General features: G+C 37.0%; 1 protein-coding gene across 4 annotated transcripts in view; it reads left to right on the top strand.

Annotated features, from left to right (window-relative positions):
• LOC126753902 (heparan-sulfate 6-O-sulfotransferase 1) overlaps window positions 1-12,977 on the top strand; it is a 108,027-nt gene extending 95,050 nt beyond the window's left edge. For 3 of the 4 annotated variants that reach the window (XM_050465694.1, XM_050465666.1, XM_050465677.1), the window contains 4 exons: window positions 4,911-5,306; window positions 9,589-10,137; window positions 10,194-10,393; window positions 11,447-12,977. In XM_050465694.1, coding sequence (XP_050321651.1) covers window positions 4,935-5,306; window positions 9,589-10,137; window positions 10,194-10,393; window positions 11,447-11,582 — 1,257 coding nt within the window. In that variant the 5' untranslated portion in view covers window positions 4,911-4,934 and the 3' untranslated portion in view covers window positions 11,583-12,977. The remainder of the gene's footprint in view (window positions 1-4,910; window positions 5,307-9,588; window positions 10,138-10,193; window positions 10,394-11,446) is intronic. The other variant, XM_050465686.1, reaches the window with a different exon arrangement.
• Window positions 12,978-17,709: the final 4,732 nt, after the last annotated feature.

Raw genomic sequence — 17,709 nt, 5'->3', positions numbered from 1 at the left:
TCGCAACGTCGACTCATCAGATCGTCCATGCCTCTACACCATACGGGAGTGACTTATAGAGTTTAGTTTTTGTTCGTCGATAGAGGACTTTGCTTCTCAATTGCCTACTCAGTCCGAAGTAGCACCTGTTGGCAATCCCGCGTTGGATTTCCTGGCTGACATTGTTGGTGGTGTTTACAATGGTTCCAAGATAGACGAAATTATCTACAACTTCAAAGTTATGACTGTCAACAGTGACGTGGGAGCCAAGTCGCGAGTGCGACGACTGTTTGTTTGATGACAGGAGATATTTCGTCTTGCCCTCGTTCACTGCCAGACCCACTTGCTTTGCTTCCTTCTCCAGTCTGGAGAAAGCAGAACTAACTGCGCAGGTGTTGAGGCCGATGATATCAATATCTTATAAAAAAATATCTTATAAAATATTGTACCTGCTCGATTAAGTGCTGCAGCTCGAATTATTTTCTCCAGCAGCAGGTTGAAAAAGTCGCACGATAGGGAGGGAGTCGCTTTGTCTGAAACCTCGTTTGGTATCGAACGGCTCGGAGAGGTCCTTCCCGATCCTGACGGAGATTTTGGTGTTGCTCAACGTCAGTTTACACAGCCGTATTAGTTTTGCGGGGATACCAAATTCAGACAATAAATTATTTAAGAAAATATAAAACAAAGAAACCTTTTTTTATAAAAAAACTATTTCGGAAAAAAATCAAGCATTAAAATCATTCACTGCAGAATTATGCAGAAACGCCGTTTTATATTACAGCATATAGTCTATCTATCGAGCACTTCAAAAATAACTGTAAAAAATGGAATACCAAGAATTTCTTTACTGACATTTCGCATTCAAAAAATATGTTTTTTTATAACCAATTTTATTGCCACATATTTATCGATCCATACTACAAACTTTATTCACCTCCGCGCTAACCTACCCGCTTTTTTTACTTCCAAGTGCTTTTTAGCATTTGCCTTAGAGTAATCTTGAGTGGTTTACGAAAAAAGTTTAAGTCAGAAACATACGAAGTGTAGAATTGCGCATCACTCAATAACTGTCAGAGTTGACAAGTGACATTCTCATGTGTTCGCTGTTTCGCTGGTTGCTTCTTAGCATGTGACAGGAATTGCTAAGGTTCTACATACAATGTTGCAATATTGCACTCAAGCTATACTACACACATATTAATATTATTTTGGCTTACCCACAAGGAAAGCGGCTTTAGCTCCGTTTGTAGCACTTCCATAAATCCATATGGAAAAACATTCGATTACAACTATTTGAAAAAAAGGTCGCGAAATTTTTCCTTTATGTAAAAATGTCTGCCAAAAATCCAATTTTCAGTTTTTTTTCATTCGTCCAAGTTATATGTTAAGGTTATTTAAAACACGTATTTTTTCAATTTAGATGATCCTGTAAGGAGTTATCCTGCCAACGCGAGCTCATTTTTTTCGGAGGGGTCACCGGAAATGGTGTCGGAATGGCCGAGTTTGAAATATTTTCTCCAAAAATTTCAGAATTTCTTTGTTAATAGTGAATATTTGTACAAATAAAAATTCTATTAAAATATTTAATTTTTTATGTGTGAAGAAAAATTGTTGAAAAAAGGCTGTTTTTTAACCGAGGAAACCCATGTAACCCCTTAATGTCTTCATAACTTTATGCTAAGACATCGCCAATATTATCAAATAATCTCCATGCAAGTTAACTTGATCCCTGATACAGTCGCCTAACGGCAAATATAAACAATTTACTGCATCTGCATCTGGTCTGCACATAACGCGCTCTGTCCGCGTCTTAATCGGCTATAATGTTTATTTAAGTTGCGAATAAGCGCATTTTAATATTCTAATATTTAATTATATCTTGCGCTGATAGCCAAAAAGCTATAAAAAATATATTTTTTTATTATTTTAATTTAAAAGAAGAATTTAATTTGTACATACTGCTCATTCTGACTGATTGGCGTTGAAATTTTTGTAAGTGAAAAGTTTATCAGTATTTCCTGCAAGCACCCTGTTCATATATTTCATACTTTATGTATCGTATGTGAGTATATATTTATGTCTATAATGCTTTTAGTTGAGCGATGTGTGTGCGAGTGTGTGTACCATGTCTGTTGGCATTTCAAAGCACGCTTAGATGCGGTTCTGGTTCCGTTGCATCGGACACATTTATTGCATATCCTGTCGTTTGTCTGCTCGAAAATTTTTCGTGGAGAGCTAACATATTTGTACATTTTATATGTGCCAATCGTGTTGTGACTTTTAAGATAACTTTACACCTGTCATAAGATTTGTCAACGTATTATTCAAGCTTAGAGCTTTGGTGAGGTAAACTTTTTTCTTCTTACTTATGTTTTTGTTGGTTTCACATAAATGAGCTTAAAATCAAATTGTAAATGTTGCTAGCTTAATATAAATTATGAATCATTAATTGATTGCTCAAAAAATTTTATAAATTAGAATAAATATAAAATAAGCCTACAGTTATTGATCAGTTCCGGTTCCCTTTCGCAACATAAATTTTAATTAATCAAATTCTTCATATGTATCTTTACGGTGTAAACAGATTATATATGTAAACAGATTAGTATATACATATATAATTTCTGAATGTCTCAACTTTTCTAAACATGAATCGTTTCACATTAAAGCAACATTCCTAAATAATCGTTCAGTTGTCTTAGCTATATTGAAACAGTCGATGGATGTTGGCTCACTATTTCTGCTCGTAGGTTCATGAAAAAGATTTTGGTGGTTACTGGTTTCAACGGCACACTGCGAGTCAAACTTTCTAGTCCTCATATCAGTCCTGATATCAAAAAGAGGTGGCATTGATTAGCCATCTTTATTTCCAGATCTGAATGCTCTGATTTCCTCTGGGAGGTTATTTGAAATTTCAAGTGTTCTACCACCCGGAATGTTTGGAACCATATTGGCTAAAATCGGCTGTTTGCTAAAAATATTCAAAGGAATATCAAAATATATACATTAGAGTGAGTCAAAACAACTAATGTTATTTTTGTTCGCTTCGTATTCTGAAAATTGGTTGATAGACAAAACAAGAAAAAACGTTAACTTCGACTGCACGGAAGCTAATATACCCTTCACAGATGCATTTCTTTTAGTAACTATGTGTTCAGTTTGTATGTAAGCTATATACTATAGTAATTCGTTCTGAACAATTTTTTTTGGAGATTATATTGTTACCTTAAGTAGTAATCCATGCCAAATTTCGTAAAGATACCACGTCAAATGCGAAAATTTTCCATACATGCCCTTAATTCCGATCGTTCGGTTTGTATGGCAGCTATATGCTATAGTTAACTGATCTAAACAATTTCTTCTGATATTACATTGTTGCATTAGAAAATAATCTGTACCAAATTTGGTGAAGATACATTGTCAAATGTGAAAGTTTTCCATACAAGAACTTGATTCTTGAAGAACTTGAGTTTATATGGAAGCTGTATGTTATAGTGCTCTGATATCGGCCGTTCCGACAAATGAGCAGCTTCTTGAAGAGAAGATGACGTTTGCAAAATTTTAAAAGGATATCTTAAAACTGAAGGACTAGTTCGTATATATACAGACAGATAGGCGGTCATGGCTAAATCGACTCAGCTCGACATACTGATCATTTATATATATACTTTATAGGGTCTCCGATCCTTCTTTCTGTGTGTTACAAACTTCGTGGTTAACTTAATATACCCTGTTCTGGGTATAAATATCTCAAATGTAAAAAGCTGTTGAATATTGACAAAGCATAGCGGCTTAAAATATGGCGCACCCTGTATGTGTAGTAATCTGCTTAAAGTTATGGGAATTGTGGCTTCTTGGCACCAAAATCACTGTTGACCAGTGTAGTGTATGTGATAAGCGAGTAATAAAGCATTTGAGCTTACTATTTTTTTATTTCATTCTTTTGTGTTTCTTCTCCGACGAATTCTTAATGTGATTTGGAGGCAGGCTTTCAACTTTGTTAAATGCGATAATCTACCAGTTTACGCTTCAATGATCAGCTCAACGTGCTTTTGTTTTGCATTTGCGTATGTATGTTTGGATGTACATATGTATGTATGCATTTCTCTGCATTAAGTGTAAGCGTTGCCAAGTTTTCGTATTCCAAAAAATTAGATAAATGAAAGCATTTGATGCTGATATCTCGCTATAAGAGCCAAAATTTTATGAATGGTGGCTTTTTGCCGACCCAATTGCGCCCATAAAGATAGGCGAGTATGCTAAATATGCATACTTGCATACGCAGCAACATACATATGTACATACATATGTATATACTTCATTATATACATATGTAAGTATATAAACGCTCGCAGGCAATTCACATTAAGCTTGTTAATTAAAAATTCATACTCTTTCGCATCATCAGATTGATGCACGCATACACAAACACATACACTGCACCAGCATATCGCCGAAATCCTTTTTACGTTTCGTTAAGCGGAAAATGAAAGGAGTTAATTAAATGCAATGGCGATACATTTGTACGCCAGTTGATACATTTTGCGCTGTTCAAGCGCTTGAGATTTCATTTGATTTCGTTTGCATGGATCAGCCTGAAAAATCCAGCCAATGCCTTAATCCCTTTCCGATGAAAACACCGAAAATCCGAAAATCCTGTTTTTCACACATACACATGCCTTCGGCAGCATGCAGCTAAAATTTGAACTATAGCGAGCGCTGCTTTCATTGAGTGAGTTAATTGAATTTCAGGCGCTTCGCATTTCGCATTACGCACGCATTTGTTTCGGCGTAATTGCGAATTTTCGAATGCTTTATGGCCATATTTGTCATAAATTTTCATAAACACGCGTAAATATCAGCATATCGAATATTTTAATTTGTCTCTTATTTTAATGTTTTTTCTTTCTCTGATTGCTTCATATCAACAGGTCTGTGCGCTGTCCAAGCGCGGCATGATGCTACAACCGGATATACTGGCCTACAATGAGGCGATAATGCCACCACCGGGTGCCGTGGGCGCTGCCGCCGCGTCGGGTGTGGCGAACAATGCGTACGGTGTGCACCACTATCAGCATCAGTCACATCAGCCGGGTGGTGGTGGCGGAGCCGGGTCGGCCATGGCGCTGGCATCCACATCGGCGATTAGCGCGAAATCAATACAGCAAAACGTAATTATCACCAATGCCGGTCTCAGCTATGAGGATGTGCTCAACGATGATTTTCAATTCGATATGGACGGGCATGATGTGATGGTGTTCCTGCATATACAAAAGACCGGAGGCACATCGTTTGGACGACATTTGGTGCGTGACTTGGATCTAAAGGTAAGTCAAATGAGCAGACACAATGCATTATTACGCGCACATGTTGGCATCTCCATACTGATATGGATGTGCTTACATGTTTGTACATAAGGGTGGTACGTAAAGTTCGATGAAATGAGTTTTATGTTTTAGACTCAGTTCCTTTAGTTGGTTATGTCACAAAGTTTGTTTGTACAAAATATAAATACTATGTGATTACATTAATTCTTAATCGAATTAAAATCAAAGTGCGGGTTCTTGTCCAAACTGCAAATTTGGCTGTGTTTAACACTGCCGATTGTTGTCCAGACTGTAAATGCGGCTGTATGCATTGATAAAATAGCAATCAACTGATGAATTTTAATCATTAGAACACAGAAAAAACAGAAAAATATATAGAAAACATAAAAAAAACTGAAGCAAGTTGAAGAGCTGAACCTTAATCGAGCTTATCCTTAATCGACTAGCCGGCTGTGCGAAAGGAAACAACTGGTTTCTCAATTATAATCTTAATGTACTAAATTAATATGGCAGTGCGAAAGGCATTTTTTCTTGAATTGAAGTTTTTCGCTTGTATTTTGACCTCTTGCATTCGGATTTACATATATATTTAATATAATTCTGATCAGAAATGTATAGTACATCTTTTCTGTACTATCTCCTGTATTATCTCAAGGCAACTGATGCCTTGAGTTGTCAAAACTTTCTATCTCCTCTTAAGAACCACCCTATCATGTTTATATGTACGTATAGCTACAACAATCAATGTAATGAGTTTATTGTTATATATTTATTGATTCCTATAACCATATTCGCGTGAAATCAAATCAAGGATTTATGACAATATGCCAATATAGCCGGGCTACATGTACTCTACATTGAAGGAATACTTATGTATTGTATGTACATAAGTGTTAAGTTGTGCGCCATACTTCTGTACCCATTCACATTGTGTCTGTGCCATGGATATTTCAGAATTGCTGCAATCAAAATTGGGTTCTTATTGCAATTTCAGCTTATAAGCCATGCCACATGTTTGAAATTGCTTAACATTGTTTACAATTCCATTACAAATAAACGAAACGTGTTTACGCATACATAACTGAGATATAATTTCGCAAGCACTAACAAATCGTTTACTGTTTTTTGTATAAAGAATGGTTCAAGGCACCTGTGTAGCTGGGGAAGAGCTTGGTCGTAAGCTGGGAGAAGCGTGCAGGATGTACTCTTGAAATGTAGTAAAATAAAATAACAAGAACTAAATTAAATTTGTTTCTTACATAGGTTGCCTTATGTATCTCGAGGTTGCAGAACAAAAACAAATATTACAAATATTAAGATCTACAAGATGCTTTCCAAAGTAAACAGGACTTTTTGAATCTAGCACCCCCTGGTGGCACCTGACTGTGACTGGTGCGTTGTCCAGTGAGAATTTCATGACATTTCATTGATTGGAAGTGAAGTTATTGGCGTTTTAAGTGTCAGTATGTTTGTGTTATCGGTGCGAAAATTAGCTTCGAACAAAGAGCCAACATTAAATTTTGTTTTAAAATTAGTAAAACTTTTACCGAAACGTTTCATTTGATGAAACAAGTTTATGGCTATGAATGCCTATCCCGTACCAAAGTGCACGAGCGGTTTCAACGTTTTCAAAGTGGTCGTGAGGACATAAATGACGATCAACATGTGGGCCAATCAAAATCCGTGATCACCTGAAAATCAATCGAAACTGTGCGTGAATTCATCAAAAATCAGCCGAAATCATCATTGAAATTCGTGAAAATGGAATTAAAGATCTCCAAAACATCGATTTATCGCATTTTGACCAAACATTTGGGGTTACGAGAGGTGTGTGCGCGGTTTGTTCCGCACAAATTGACTGACGTCCAAAAATTGCTCAGAAACCAACATTCGAAGGACAATTATTTGACCAAAAATCACATTTTAACCATTAACCACTCCCCGTATTCACCTAATATGGCACCGTGCGACTTCTACCTTTTCGGAAAAATGCCTTTTTCCGTGAAAGGAAAGCGTTATGCAGACGTAGAGGCCATTCGAAAGGTTTGCACCGACATACTGGCGGCCATACCGGCCGACGAGCTAAAACACTCGTTCCACATGCTTTTGGACCGTGCAAAAAGCTGTATTGAAGCAGAACGAGACTATTTTGAATAAAATAAATTGATTTTGCCGAAAAAACCATTTGTTCTGTTTTTTTTAAGTCCTGTTTACTTTAGAACTTTTGTATGCGTTTGAAGCAATTTCCGGAGCTTTTTTGCCACTTTAATTGAGGTATCTCCAAAACATGCCTTTTGAATACATCAACCTCCTTTTCAGGTGTCGAAAAACGTTGACCTATTAGTTTCTATTTTACGTACGGAATAAAAAGAAGTCATTCGGTCCCACGTCTGGATTATACGGTGGAAGATTCATTGAATTGTCGGTTTGAGTGCTGAAAAATGCCATTTGTTTCAATCGATGTTCGAGAGCTCATGAAGAGTGATCCGTCTTCGGCGGTTCGTTTTCCTAATTTCTTGAAAAATAACTGGCAAGTAAATGATTGTGTACCAATTCAGAATTTACTGTTCTGCGTTGTTCAAGTGGTATGGTTGCGATATGCCCAGTTGTTCCAAAAATCGGCAACTATTTGCTTGTAAGTGCTTTGTGCGCGAACATCTTTTGCTGGATTCGGCTCGTCTTGAAACACCCATACAGTCGACTGATCTTTACCTTCAAGCGCATTCGCGTAAATCCACGCTTCATAATCTGTAGCGATTTCATACAGTTTCCGCAACAATAACTGATTTTGGACGACCTTCACGAAATTCGTTATGGAGTGACCTTGATTAAATTCACCTTAACATCGATGAACACTGGTTCTTGATAGAGCTTCATCGTCAAAAATTGAATCAAATCCACTGAGTTAATCGATAACTTTACGATAAAGTTGTGAGTTGCCAGATTGCAGCTCTAGGGCTACCAAACGCCGAAATATAAAAGACAACCTACGTAATATTGAATTAAATGTGTTTATACATTAATACACTTTTCTTAAGACTGGTTACAGCTTAAGTGTAATCTACTGCAAATTCTTAGATAACTTCTCCCAGAAATCATGTGAAGACTAAAAATTGTAGTTAATAGAATTCACAATCATCTCAAAACAAGATCTTACACATAGTTCTCATAGCGCAAATAAGAGAATTTCTACGTTTTTCAAGAAGGGTTTCGAAATTTAAAATTTTCACTTTTTGTTGAATAAAATTAGTGAAAACAGAGAGACAAAAATAAAGGTTGATCCTGAATGTCCTGATGGGCCTAAAAGAGTTTTGAATTCCTTATGAAGCGTAAGAAGAATTGAGTTTCAGAAGATGTGTCATCGTGAAGGCATTAATCAGTAGGCAGAAGGAATTAGGGGAAGCCCTAAAAACGCACGAAAAGATCGGTTCATTTGTTATTGCAAAAAGTGAAAGAACCTCTCCAACGATACCTCGTCAAATAGTTTTTAAAGTTTCAAAACGATCGGTCGTTCAGTGAGAGAGAGAAAGTGAAATCCAACCCCAATTTGTCTGTTTTGTTTGCTATAAGAGCTAGTTGTTTGAAAGTACGTTAGTTTTTGAGGACCCCCCGTTAATTTTTACCAAGTGTAAGTAAAAAAAACTTTGAAAATCTCTTAAGATTCAACTATAAATCAGTGAGCTGTATCAGTATTTGAGTGGATTTCATAAGCCTTATCAGCGCTTCCTTCTAACATAGCTCAACAGCATAAACGGCAGACTCTCGGTCTCCCCGCTTAACTGTCCTAAAATAACCTTGACTTTGATTTGACTTTCCAGAAAGGCTACTTAAATGCTTATGCATGGTTGTCATACACATGTAAATAAAGTGTGTGTCTTTATTTGAAGTTGAAATGATGTCTTTTGACATGACAACCAGGCATTGCGGTCATTTGTATGCAATTCATCGCCTCGTTGTTATGAACTGTTGACAGGATGCAGTGAATTATAAATAATTTCCATAATTCACGAACATTGCACGTACGAAGTTGACAACAATATCCGTAATAAATTCCAAAGTTTAGATTCAGCAAATTGAACTCTGGGAAGAGCTAAACCGAGATAAAACCACTGAATTGTTTACACATGCTATACGCATGTAAATACTTAAATTACTGGACATTTACGAACGTTGCATAAACAATTTGCATATTTATAATTATTTGAAATATACATATACATACATAAGTTATTCAAATAAACAACATACTGATGCTAATTTCGTTTTCGATTGCGCCTTATAGCGACCCTGCGAATGCCAGCGTCAGCGCAAACGTTGCTACTGCTTCCGTCCACACCGCAACGAGAATTGGCTGTTCTCACGCTACTCGACCGGCTGGAAGTGTGGCCTACACGCCGACTGGACGGAGCTGACCAGCTGTGTGGATATCGAGTTGGACAAGAACGAAGGCGAGACGGCCAAACGTCGATACTTCTACATCACGCTGCTACGTGAGCCCATCTCACGGTATATGTCCGAATATCGGCATGTGCGACGCGGTGCGACGTGGAAGGGTTCACGGCATTGGTGTCTGGGTCGTCAAGCCACGGCGGCGGAATTGCCACCCTGTTACAAGGGCAAGGATTGGTTGGATGTGGATTTGGATGAGTTCGCCGCATGCGAATCGAATTTGGCGGCCAATCGACAGACCCGCATGCTGGCCGATCTGGCGTTGGTGGGCTGTTACAATAAGACTGCTATGCCGGCGCACGAGCGCGACCGCGTGATGTTGGCGAGCGCCAAACGCAATTTAGCCGCAATGGCATACTTCGGACTCACCGAGTATCAAAAGGTACCACTTAAATACCATATACAAGTGTATTCTCTAAACAAAATTTCTTTTTGCAGATTTCGCAGTATATATTCGAAGAGACATTCAATCTTCGTTTTGCGATACCATTCGAACAACACAATACAACAATATCTGCGTCGGCGGTTAACAATCTGCGACCGGATCAGAAGAAACGCATCGAGGAGTTAAACAGCTTGGATATCGAGCTATATGCCTTTGCAAAGAATTTACTATTCCAAAGGTACGGTTCGTCGAAGTAAGCTAATACATTATTTCAAATCGACTATTCACCTAGCTTTCGTTGGAAATCTTGATTTTTTTTCGACTTAGAAATAGTTGTTGAAGCCATTTATATAACAGTGTTAGAATCGTGTGATAATCGAGAGAAATTATATATTTTTGTATAATTTTGCTGAACCCTCCCCGTGGGTGCCGGTTTGTAATAGATACCACAATATTACGGCGGTGACAGGAACGGACTGGAAACAGTTCGTGTCTCGGTTCTCGTAGTTGGAAAGTATCTAGCTAAGGTCCAACTTTATAGTTGGGTGTTCATTGGAAGGAGAGATTTAAGACTTCAAAGAATTTTATTTCATTGAAGTTTAAGGTAGTGTCTTCCCAAATTGAGATGTCAAATCTTTTGAGATTTTAAAAATGCTTTACAAAAAGAAATTTCTGAAGTAAAATTTAGCATGAAATATTGCCAACAGAATGAAAATAAGGAAAATAACTAATCAAAGTATTGGCAACATGATGCGACAAAGATTTTGAGGTTATGGCACATAGGAATATATGTATGTATACTTTTCAACAATTAGTCAATGGCAAAAAATTAGAATTGAATGTTTAGCTATCGTACATTAGAACACTAAGGAAATTGTCGTGGGTTAACAGCACATTAATGTGCCGAACTAGCAAAAAGTGAGGTTATACAAGAAAAACGTAAACTTCAACTGCAACAAAGTTATAACAACCTTTACGAGGCCATTTCTTATAGCATAAAATAATATAAAAATAAGTATCTTCATTTTGATTTTGCACGATTGATTGGTATGCTGCTGTATGCCAAAGTGGTCCGATCTGAGCAATATGTTTGAAGATTGTTGCGCTGTCTTGTACCAAATCTCGTGAAAATAACTTGTAAAATAAAATAGTAACTTGACATTCATAGCAGCTACATATGTATGTATATGCTACAATGGTCTTATATAACAGATTTTCCATCCAAAGCTTTGTGATTTAAAAATGCCAAAGCATTGAATTTAAAGTGACTTAAAAATATTAATTTTACAACCCTCTTGCGTTTCAGATTCGAGCGACTTAAAGCAAAAGACAACGATTTCGAAAAGCGGTTCGCCAATTTGGGCAACATCTACTACAAACAGGGTGTTACCGAATTCAATTGGGACAGCAACATCGATGACACACTAAGCACCGATCATTGAACCCAAACACTGGCAGACACAACAACGTGTTAAGGAAATCGTTATGCAAGCTATATACTTATGTATATGTCTGGCTACATTTGTTGCATAATTGCAAAAAGGACTTTACTTAGATTTAAGCGTACATTTAAACGTAAATATTAGTGGTAATTCATAGGAAAGTCTACAACTCTATATATTTATGGTAGCTGGTATTATTTGCTAGTTTAAACCCGCTGATTTGTTTGTAATCGGTTCTACTATTTATATGTTGCTATTGTAAATATATTTCTAGAGTTTTTTTTTTGCGCATTTTAGTTTCGGATTGAGTGTCACAATTAGTTGCAAGTTCTTATTATTAATCGAAATTAACGTTCGGTATGTTTATTGATAGTCATATGGTTTTACTGTTAACTTTAAGAAAATACGCTAAGCCAAAATTAGTTTAGACATTAATTATAAGCTTAGTATGTAAACATCAAACGAACGAAGAGTATTTTTGTTTATTTTATTAATATAAAAAAACAGTTTCTATATGGATTCCTACTTTTATTTTATATAATACAAAGTATTTACCTATTAGTAGGGGAGGAACTAATTTAAAACTAGAATATCAAACGCAAACGTTATTATAAACGGTTTCCGTACGCATTCACCAACCCAGAAGAAGCATTTACCATAAAAATCTGACTTAAATCTTCTTTTTTTTTTAAACTGTGCAGCTTACATTATTTTTGTAAATACCATACCATGCATTTTTCATCATTTTATTTGATTTGTGGCCAAATTGTATACTGATATTGATTATGTTTTTTGTTGTTTTATTAGTCAAAATATTTATATAAGACAATAACAAATTATAATTGAAATTGTAATAATGTTTATCTAATTATGATTGCTTGTGAAAACACAAACCAAACACTTTTACAACAATAAAATACTGACAGCGTAAACAAGCCTAAATTAACAGAAATCCATAAATTTGAATAAATAATGGCATAGCATCTTAAAGCAATAAGTCACATTGCAACGTTGCAAATACTTGTATGCAAACATAAGCAATAAAACAAACAAAAAAAAAACAACACTCACATGAAATAGAGTTAAAATTAACAAAAAAAGAAGAAACAAAAATGTTCACAAGAATATCAAAATACACTATGTGTTAATCATTTTACTTTAATTAATGCATTTATATCATTTACTGTACATGTATGTATGTATATTGTGCCATTATATAGAAATCATTCAATTTTATACATCATCGATATCATTGCGCATTAAAAACTATTGATTATTGATCAAGTATTTACCAAAAAGAGTGCAATTCAAATAATTTTACGCATTAAAACGCACTAAAAAAACATAATTATAAATTAATATCGAAAATAAAACGAATAAGTTCAACAAAAAATATTTGTAACGGTATCTTTTTCTTTTATGCATCACATGTGTTATTGAGTAAATATTTTACGCCAATTATGTACCAATCTTAATTACTAGGCCGCCCTTTCCGACGACAGTCGAGTTTAAGTAACCGGAACGTACCCGTATTTTTATTCGGCCAAGGCCAGCCAACCAAAGGCTCGAAATTACTACAGTAATGTTTTCTGCTGCTACAACTAGGTGGTTCGTTTATCCCTTTCCACGCAAGCAACTGTTATTTTTCGGTATTGCGCTAGTATGAAAAACAGTTACATAGCAGTTTAGTTCAATTTATACTTCATGTGCTTAAAAAAAGTTCCGTCGTAAATGTGCACTTTCTCCAGGTAGACTTGGTAGTTGACTTGCCGTATATGCTGTCCTTACAGCGCGTCGTGAACTGGAAAATTACTTGGTCATATTGTGCTTCTAAGTATATTTATAAGATTTCCTAAAATAGTGTCTAATAGATGCTTTACAAAATTCAATATTTTATAACCAGTTTGCCTGAAAGTACTCCTCTGTATGTAATATTTAAATTTTCGACTTTACACAATCGATCAATTCAATCTGTTAATGCCCTGATATTGTTCTGGGAATAATAATGACCTTGTTGGGTGTACATATTCTATTAGTACAGAATAAATTAGTAACAGAAAACTAACCTCTTTCGTTAAATTTATTTAGAATTCGTTATACTGCTAGAAGTTACGTCGTAAATCGTCGTAAAATCATGTTCTCAAAATCCCGTCTATCAAGTGCCAGTAAAAATCTATGCATATTTTCGATCTACCACTTTGCACAAGACTTTTGTGGTTGTGCACTCAGTTAGATCTTTTCCTCGCGTTCTGCTTTTCTCCTGTCCTGATCGTCGTTTAGACAATGTCTGGGTTTGCCAATGTTGATTATGTTTTCGGCTGACAGCCTTACTTCACGCTTGGCAACTTCGTCCACTATCTCTTTGTCATTGATGTTTTTGTGACGTGGCACCCAGTAGAAGTGGCGCTTGGTTCTGGCACTCTCCCCTGATGTCCTGCTTTCCAAGACACTTCAGGTCGATATGCTAAACAAGATTGAAACTTTGATTGACTCTTGAGTTGTTTGCTGATGCATTAGGGGCTAGCTTCGCTTTGTTTGAAATTTACCGCAGTGGTCCGGCAGCCCGAGGGATCTTAGTCGTCTACGCCTCGATCATCATAGGATGAAATCTATTAGGTTAGGTTGGTTACCACGACATATGTACATAAACCTTCCGGTCTTTAGTAAAGCCAGATTTAGGTTCAGTTTATGTAGTATGAGGTGAAGTACTACTAGTCATACGGGACGTCAACGTTTTTTACGAACTTTGAGAATTTGAACTCCGAAGCTCATAGATACTTAGGACGAGTTCTAAATAGTGCTCGATACAGGCAAAGTGGGTGTTTCAGTGTCTCTCTCATGTCACATGGACACTTATGCCCATCCAGCTCGTATGTGATGCCAATAGATTGTGTCCTATCAAGAGGGGCAACAGCTTTTCGGCAGTCCTTTACATATCGTGTGAGTAACAAGCAAACAAGTTTTCCGAAGGGGCTTTTGCACATGCTCTTGGCGATCCTGCATGTACTTGAGGCATTCCATCTCGCCCTCATCCGCCTGGCAGCCCTTTTGGAAACTTTGTTGTATATCGTTTTCAGTGCAAATCTCATCAGCAGTTTCGTTTCGTGGAACTCCCTACAGGAACCCAGTATATACGCCCCCGCTACATCTACTGCTTTCCAGCTTCAAAGGACATTCGCTGACGTAAAACGATGTGAGATTATTGTCTCAATCGCTGTCTGGCTTATGTTATTTCCTGCATTTTTAGCTATGTCGGCCGCTATTCCATCTGCAAAGACTGCCGCCTGGAAGATACTGAAGTATTCCGGAAGCTTGAAGGGTCGCTTGAGTTCTAACTCCGTGACTTGGAACATTCTCTCGCAAATAAATCGCGGACAATTTATTGAGCTACGCCCGAATTTATTTGCCGCATAGCTCTCCACTGCATTGCAGATTGGAGGTATGCTGAGTAACATTTCCAGTGCTTCCGTTATACAAATTCATTGTTCTATTCTTTACTGGCTGTATATACATATGAATATATATGTATAATGTAAAGCTTTGTCGAATTAGTCGAATATACCAGCATATATGTATGTATGTATATACATACAAGGTCTGTCGCAAAAGAAACATAACTTCTTAAATATAACTGTTTCTAGTGGCGCCACCTATTGGTGGGTATATGAAATAAAAAGTTTGATCTCTTGTTGACATTTCGTAAAAATTTTAAGACAATTGATAACTACAATCGATGTTATCGATCAAAAAGTGACAGCAGCTTTTGGTCATCGGTCGTAAAATGCAAAGAGCAAATATTAAATTTTGTTTTAAACTTAGGAAAACGTTTACTGAAACATTTCAAATGATGAGAAAAGTTTATAGTGATCAGTGCCTATCGCGTAGTAATGTGCATGAGCGGCTTAAGCGATTCCAAGAAGGTCATGAGGACCTCTGTGACGATCAGAAGTTGGTCGTCTTCAGAAGTCAAAAACAAAGACAATGCTGATTTGTTTTTACGATCCCGAGGGTATTGTACACCGAGAGTTCGTCCTACCTGGTCAAACGATTAATGCTGTGTTTTACCTTGGTGTTATGAAGCGTCTTTTGTCACGCATTCGTCGTGCTCGACCACAATAACGTGAGGCAGTGTCCTGGCGCCTGTTGCACGATAATGCGCCGTGTCATCGGTCGACGCTTGTCACTGATTTTTTGACAAAAAACTCCATATTAACCATTAATCACTCACCCTACTCACCTGATCTGGCACCCTGTGATTTTTACCTATTTGGAAAACTTCATTTGCCCATAAAAGGACACTGGTTTCAGGACATTTCAGCTATCCAAAAGGCGACGACCGATATTCTCAAGAGCATTCCGAAAAATTACCTTAAACACTCATTTGAAATGCTAATTGACCGTGCTAAACGCTATATCGAAGCACAAGGCAACTACTTTGAATAAAAAAATATAACTTTTGAAAAATATTAATTTTTTTTTTTTTTTTTTTTTAACAGTCCGGTTTCTTTTGCGACAGACCTTGTATGTATGTATAGTATATACTTATCTGTTCTTCAAATTCTTTTACGCTCTTGGTAAAAAAAATAGATGTGAAAACAAGAGCAAAGCTATCCAGTACAGTTATAAAATGGAAGAGAGTATGTGAATGTCGCTTTAAAGAAGGCTAGTCACTCTCTTTTGAATTATGCCAATCGACGTGATTTATACCAGTTTCTTGTTCGATTCGTGGCAAATAAAGTCTGCTATCAAAAGATTTCTGAAGAATTTTGTTGGGTGCGTATTAGGTTTTACACTCTTTCAGAATTATAAAAACATTTTATTTGTGAACCAAACAGTAAACACAACAATATTCATTCCGAGCAAGACCAAAGCTATTAAATTTCGATGACTTCTTTGCATTAGATGAGAAGCGAATGCAATAGTCCGAATTCATTAGCATATTGAGTGTATGCATTAACCAGTTTTTTAACTTTGTGCGAATTCAAATTCTACTTTTGCATGACGTTTATTTAAAGGCGAAATTATTGCTCGCTTTCAAAGACATAGCTGCCTATGGCGCTGGTTTGGCATACATACAAACACGTGCTTACCGACATGTAGTGCTATATAAGCGTATATATATGTACATACATACATACTTACATATGCATGTGCTATAAATGAGTAAACTGCACAGCGCGTTAGATTGCATTGTTTTTGTTGTATTCTAATAAACGTTTGCCATTCGCTAGCAAAGTCTCTATACAGGTATACCTAAGTATAAGTATGTAGAGGTACTCATGTATGTGTGCGCTTTGGTTTTGCGCCGTTGCAAACCTTTTCTGCTGCGTTGTTACTTTTCTAACAGATCAAAGAGCCAGATGATGTTGCATTTACTTATTTAGCAATTTATTTCCTGAGTTTGCTAAATTCCAAACCTCCTACCACCACCCCGAGTGACACCTGAATGTGCTGCTTGACTGCTTCGTTTCATTAGCCACCCTGTCACTGTCACTGCTGGCGTCCGTTATGTGGTGTAGTGGTGTCATTTATGTGTTTTGATGCAGACTGTGGTGCCACCAAAAGTAACACAACGTACCGAGTGGGAACAGGCACACAGCGACGAGCGCAAGCTTCTACTCAGCAGTTGCTAGCGAGAAAGTTAATTTGTTTATTTTCGCGTTTCAGTCGCTAATCTAAAGTCACATGCATTGAGTCTGGTCCGACGCCGGCTGATTGCTTGCAAATAATATACACATTCACACAGGCATATTTAAAATATGCCAAGTCTAACAGACTAATAGAGAACAATCTCCAGCTTTGTCTGTAGCATGCCTTGGAGTGGGCAAAATCAGCACGTTTTCATAGCGAGTGCACCCCCACGGCGAGCGTCAGTCCCCCTATACCTATTTGTGTATAAACAAGCCAAACAAAACTCAAATGTGTATGCCTGTGTGTATATTTGTTTACCGTCATTGCTTTGTCGCGCCTTTAATCCACTTTTCTACAGTCACTGCCTATTTTGCAGCTTCATTAGAGTTTTCGTAGGCTTTCACCCTACACACGGTGTGCTCAGCTACTACAACAGATAAATACATTCAGAGTGAGAGCGGGAGCAGAGAGAGAGGGCATTGCTATTGAAGAATAT

This window comes from Bactrocera neohumeralis, chromosome 2 (genome assembly GCF_024586455.1).
Source record: "Bactrocera neohumeralis isolate Rockhampton chromosome 2, APGP_CSIRO_Bneo_wtdbg2-racon-allhic-juicebox.fasta_v2, whole genome shotgun sequence".
Classification (NCBI taxonomy): domain Eukaryota; kingdom Metazoa; phylum Arthropoda; class Insecta; order Diptera; family Tephritidae; genus Bactrocera; species Bactrocera neohumeralis.
This window is presented reverse-complemented; position numbering and strand designations above follow the sequence as displayed.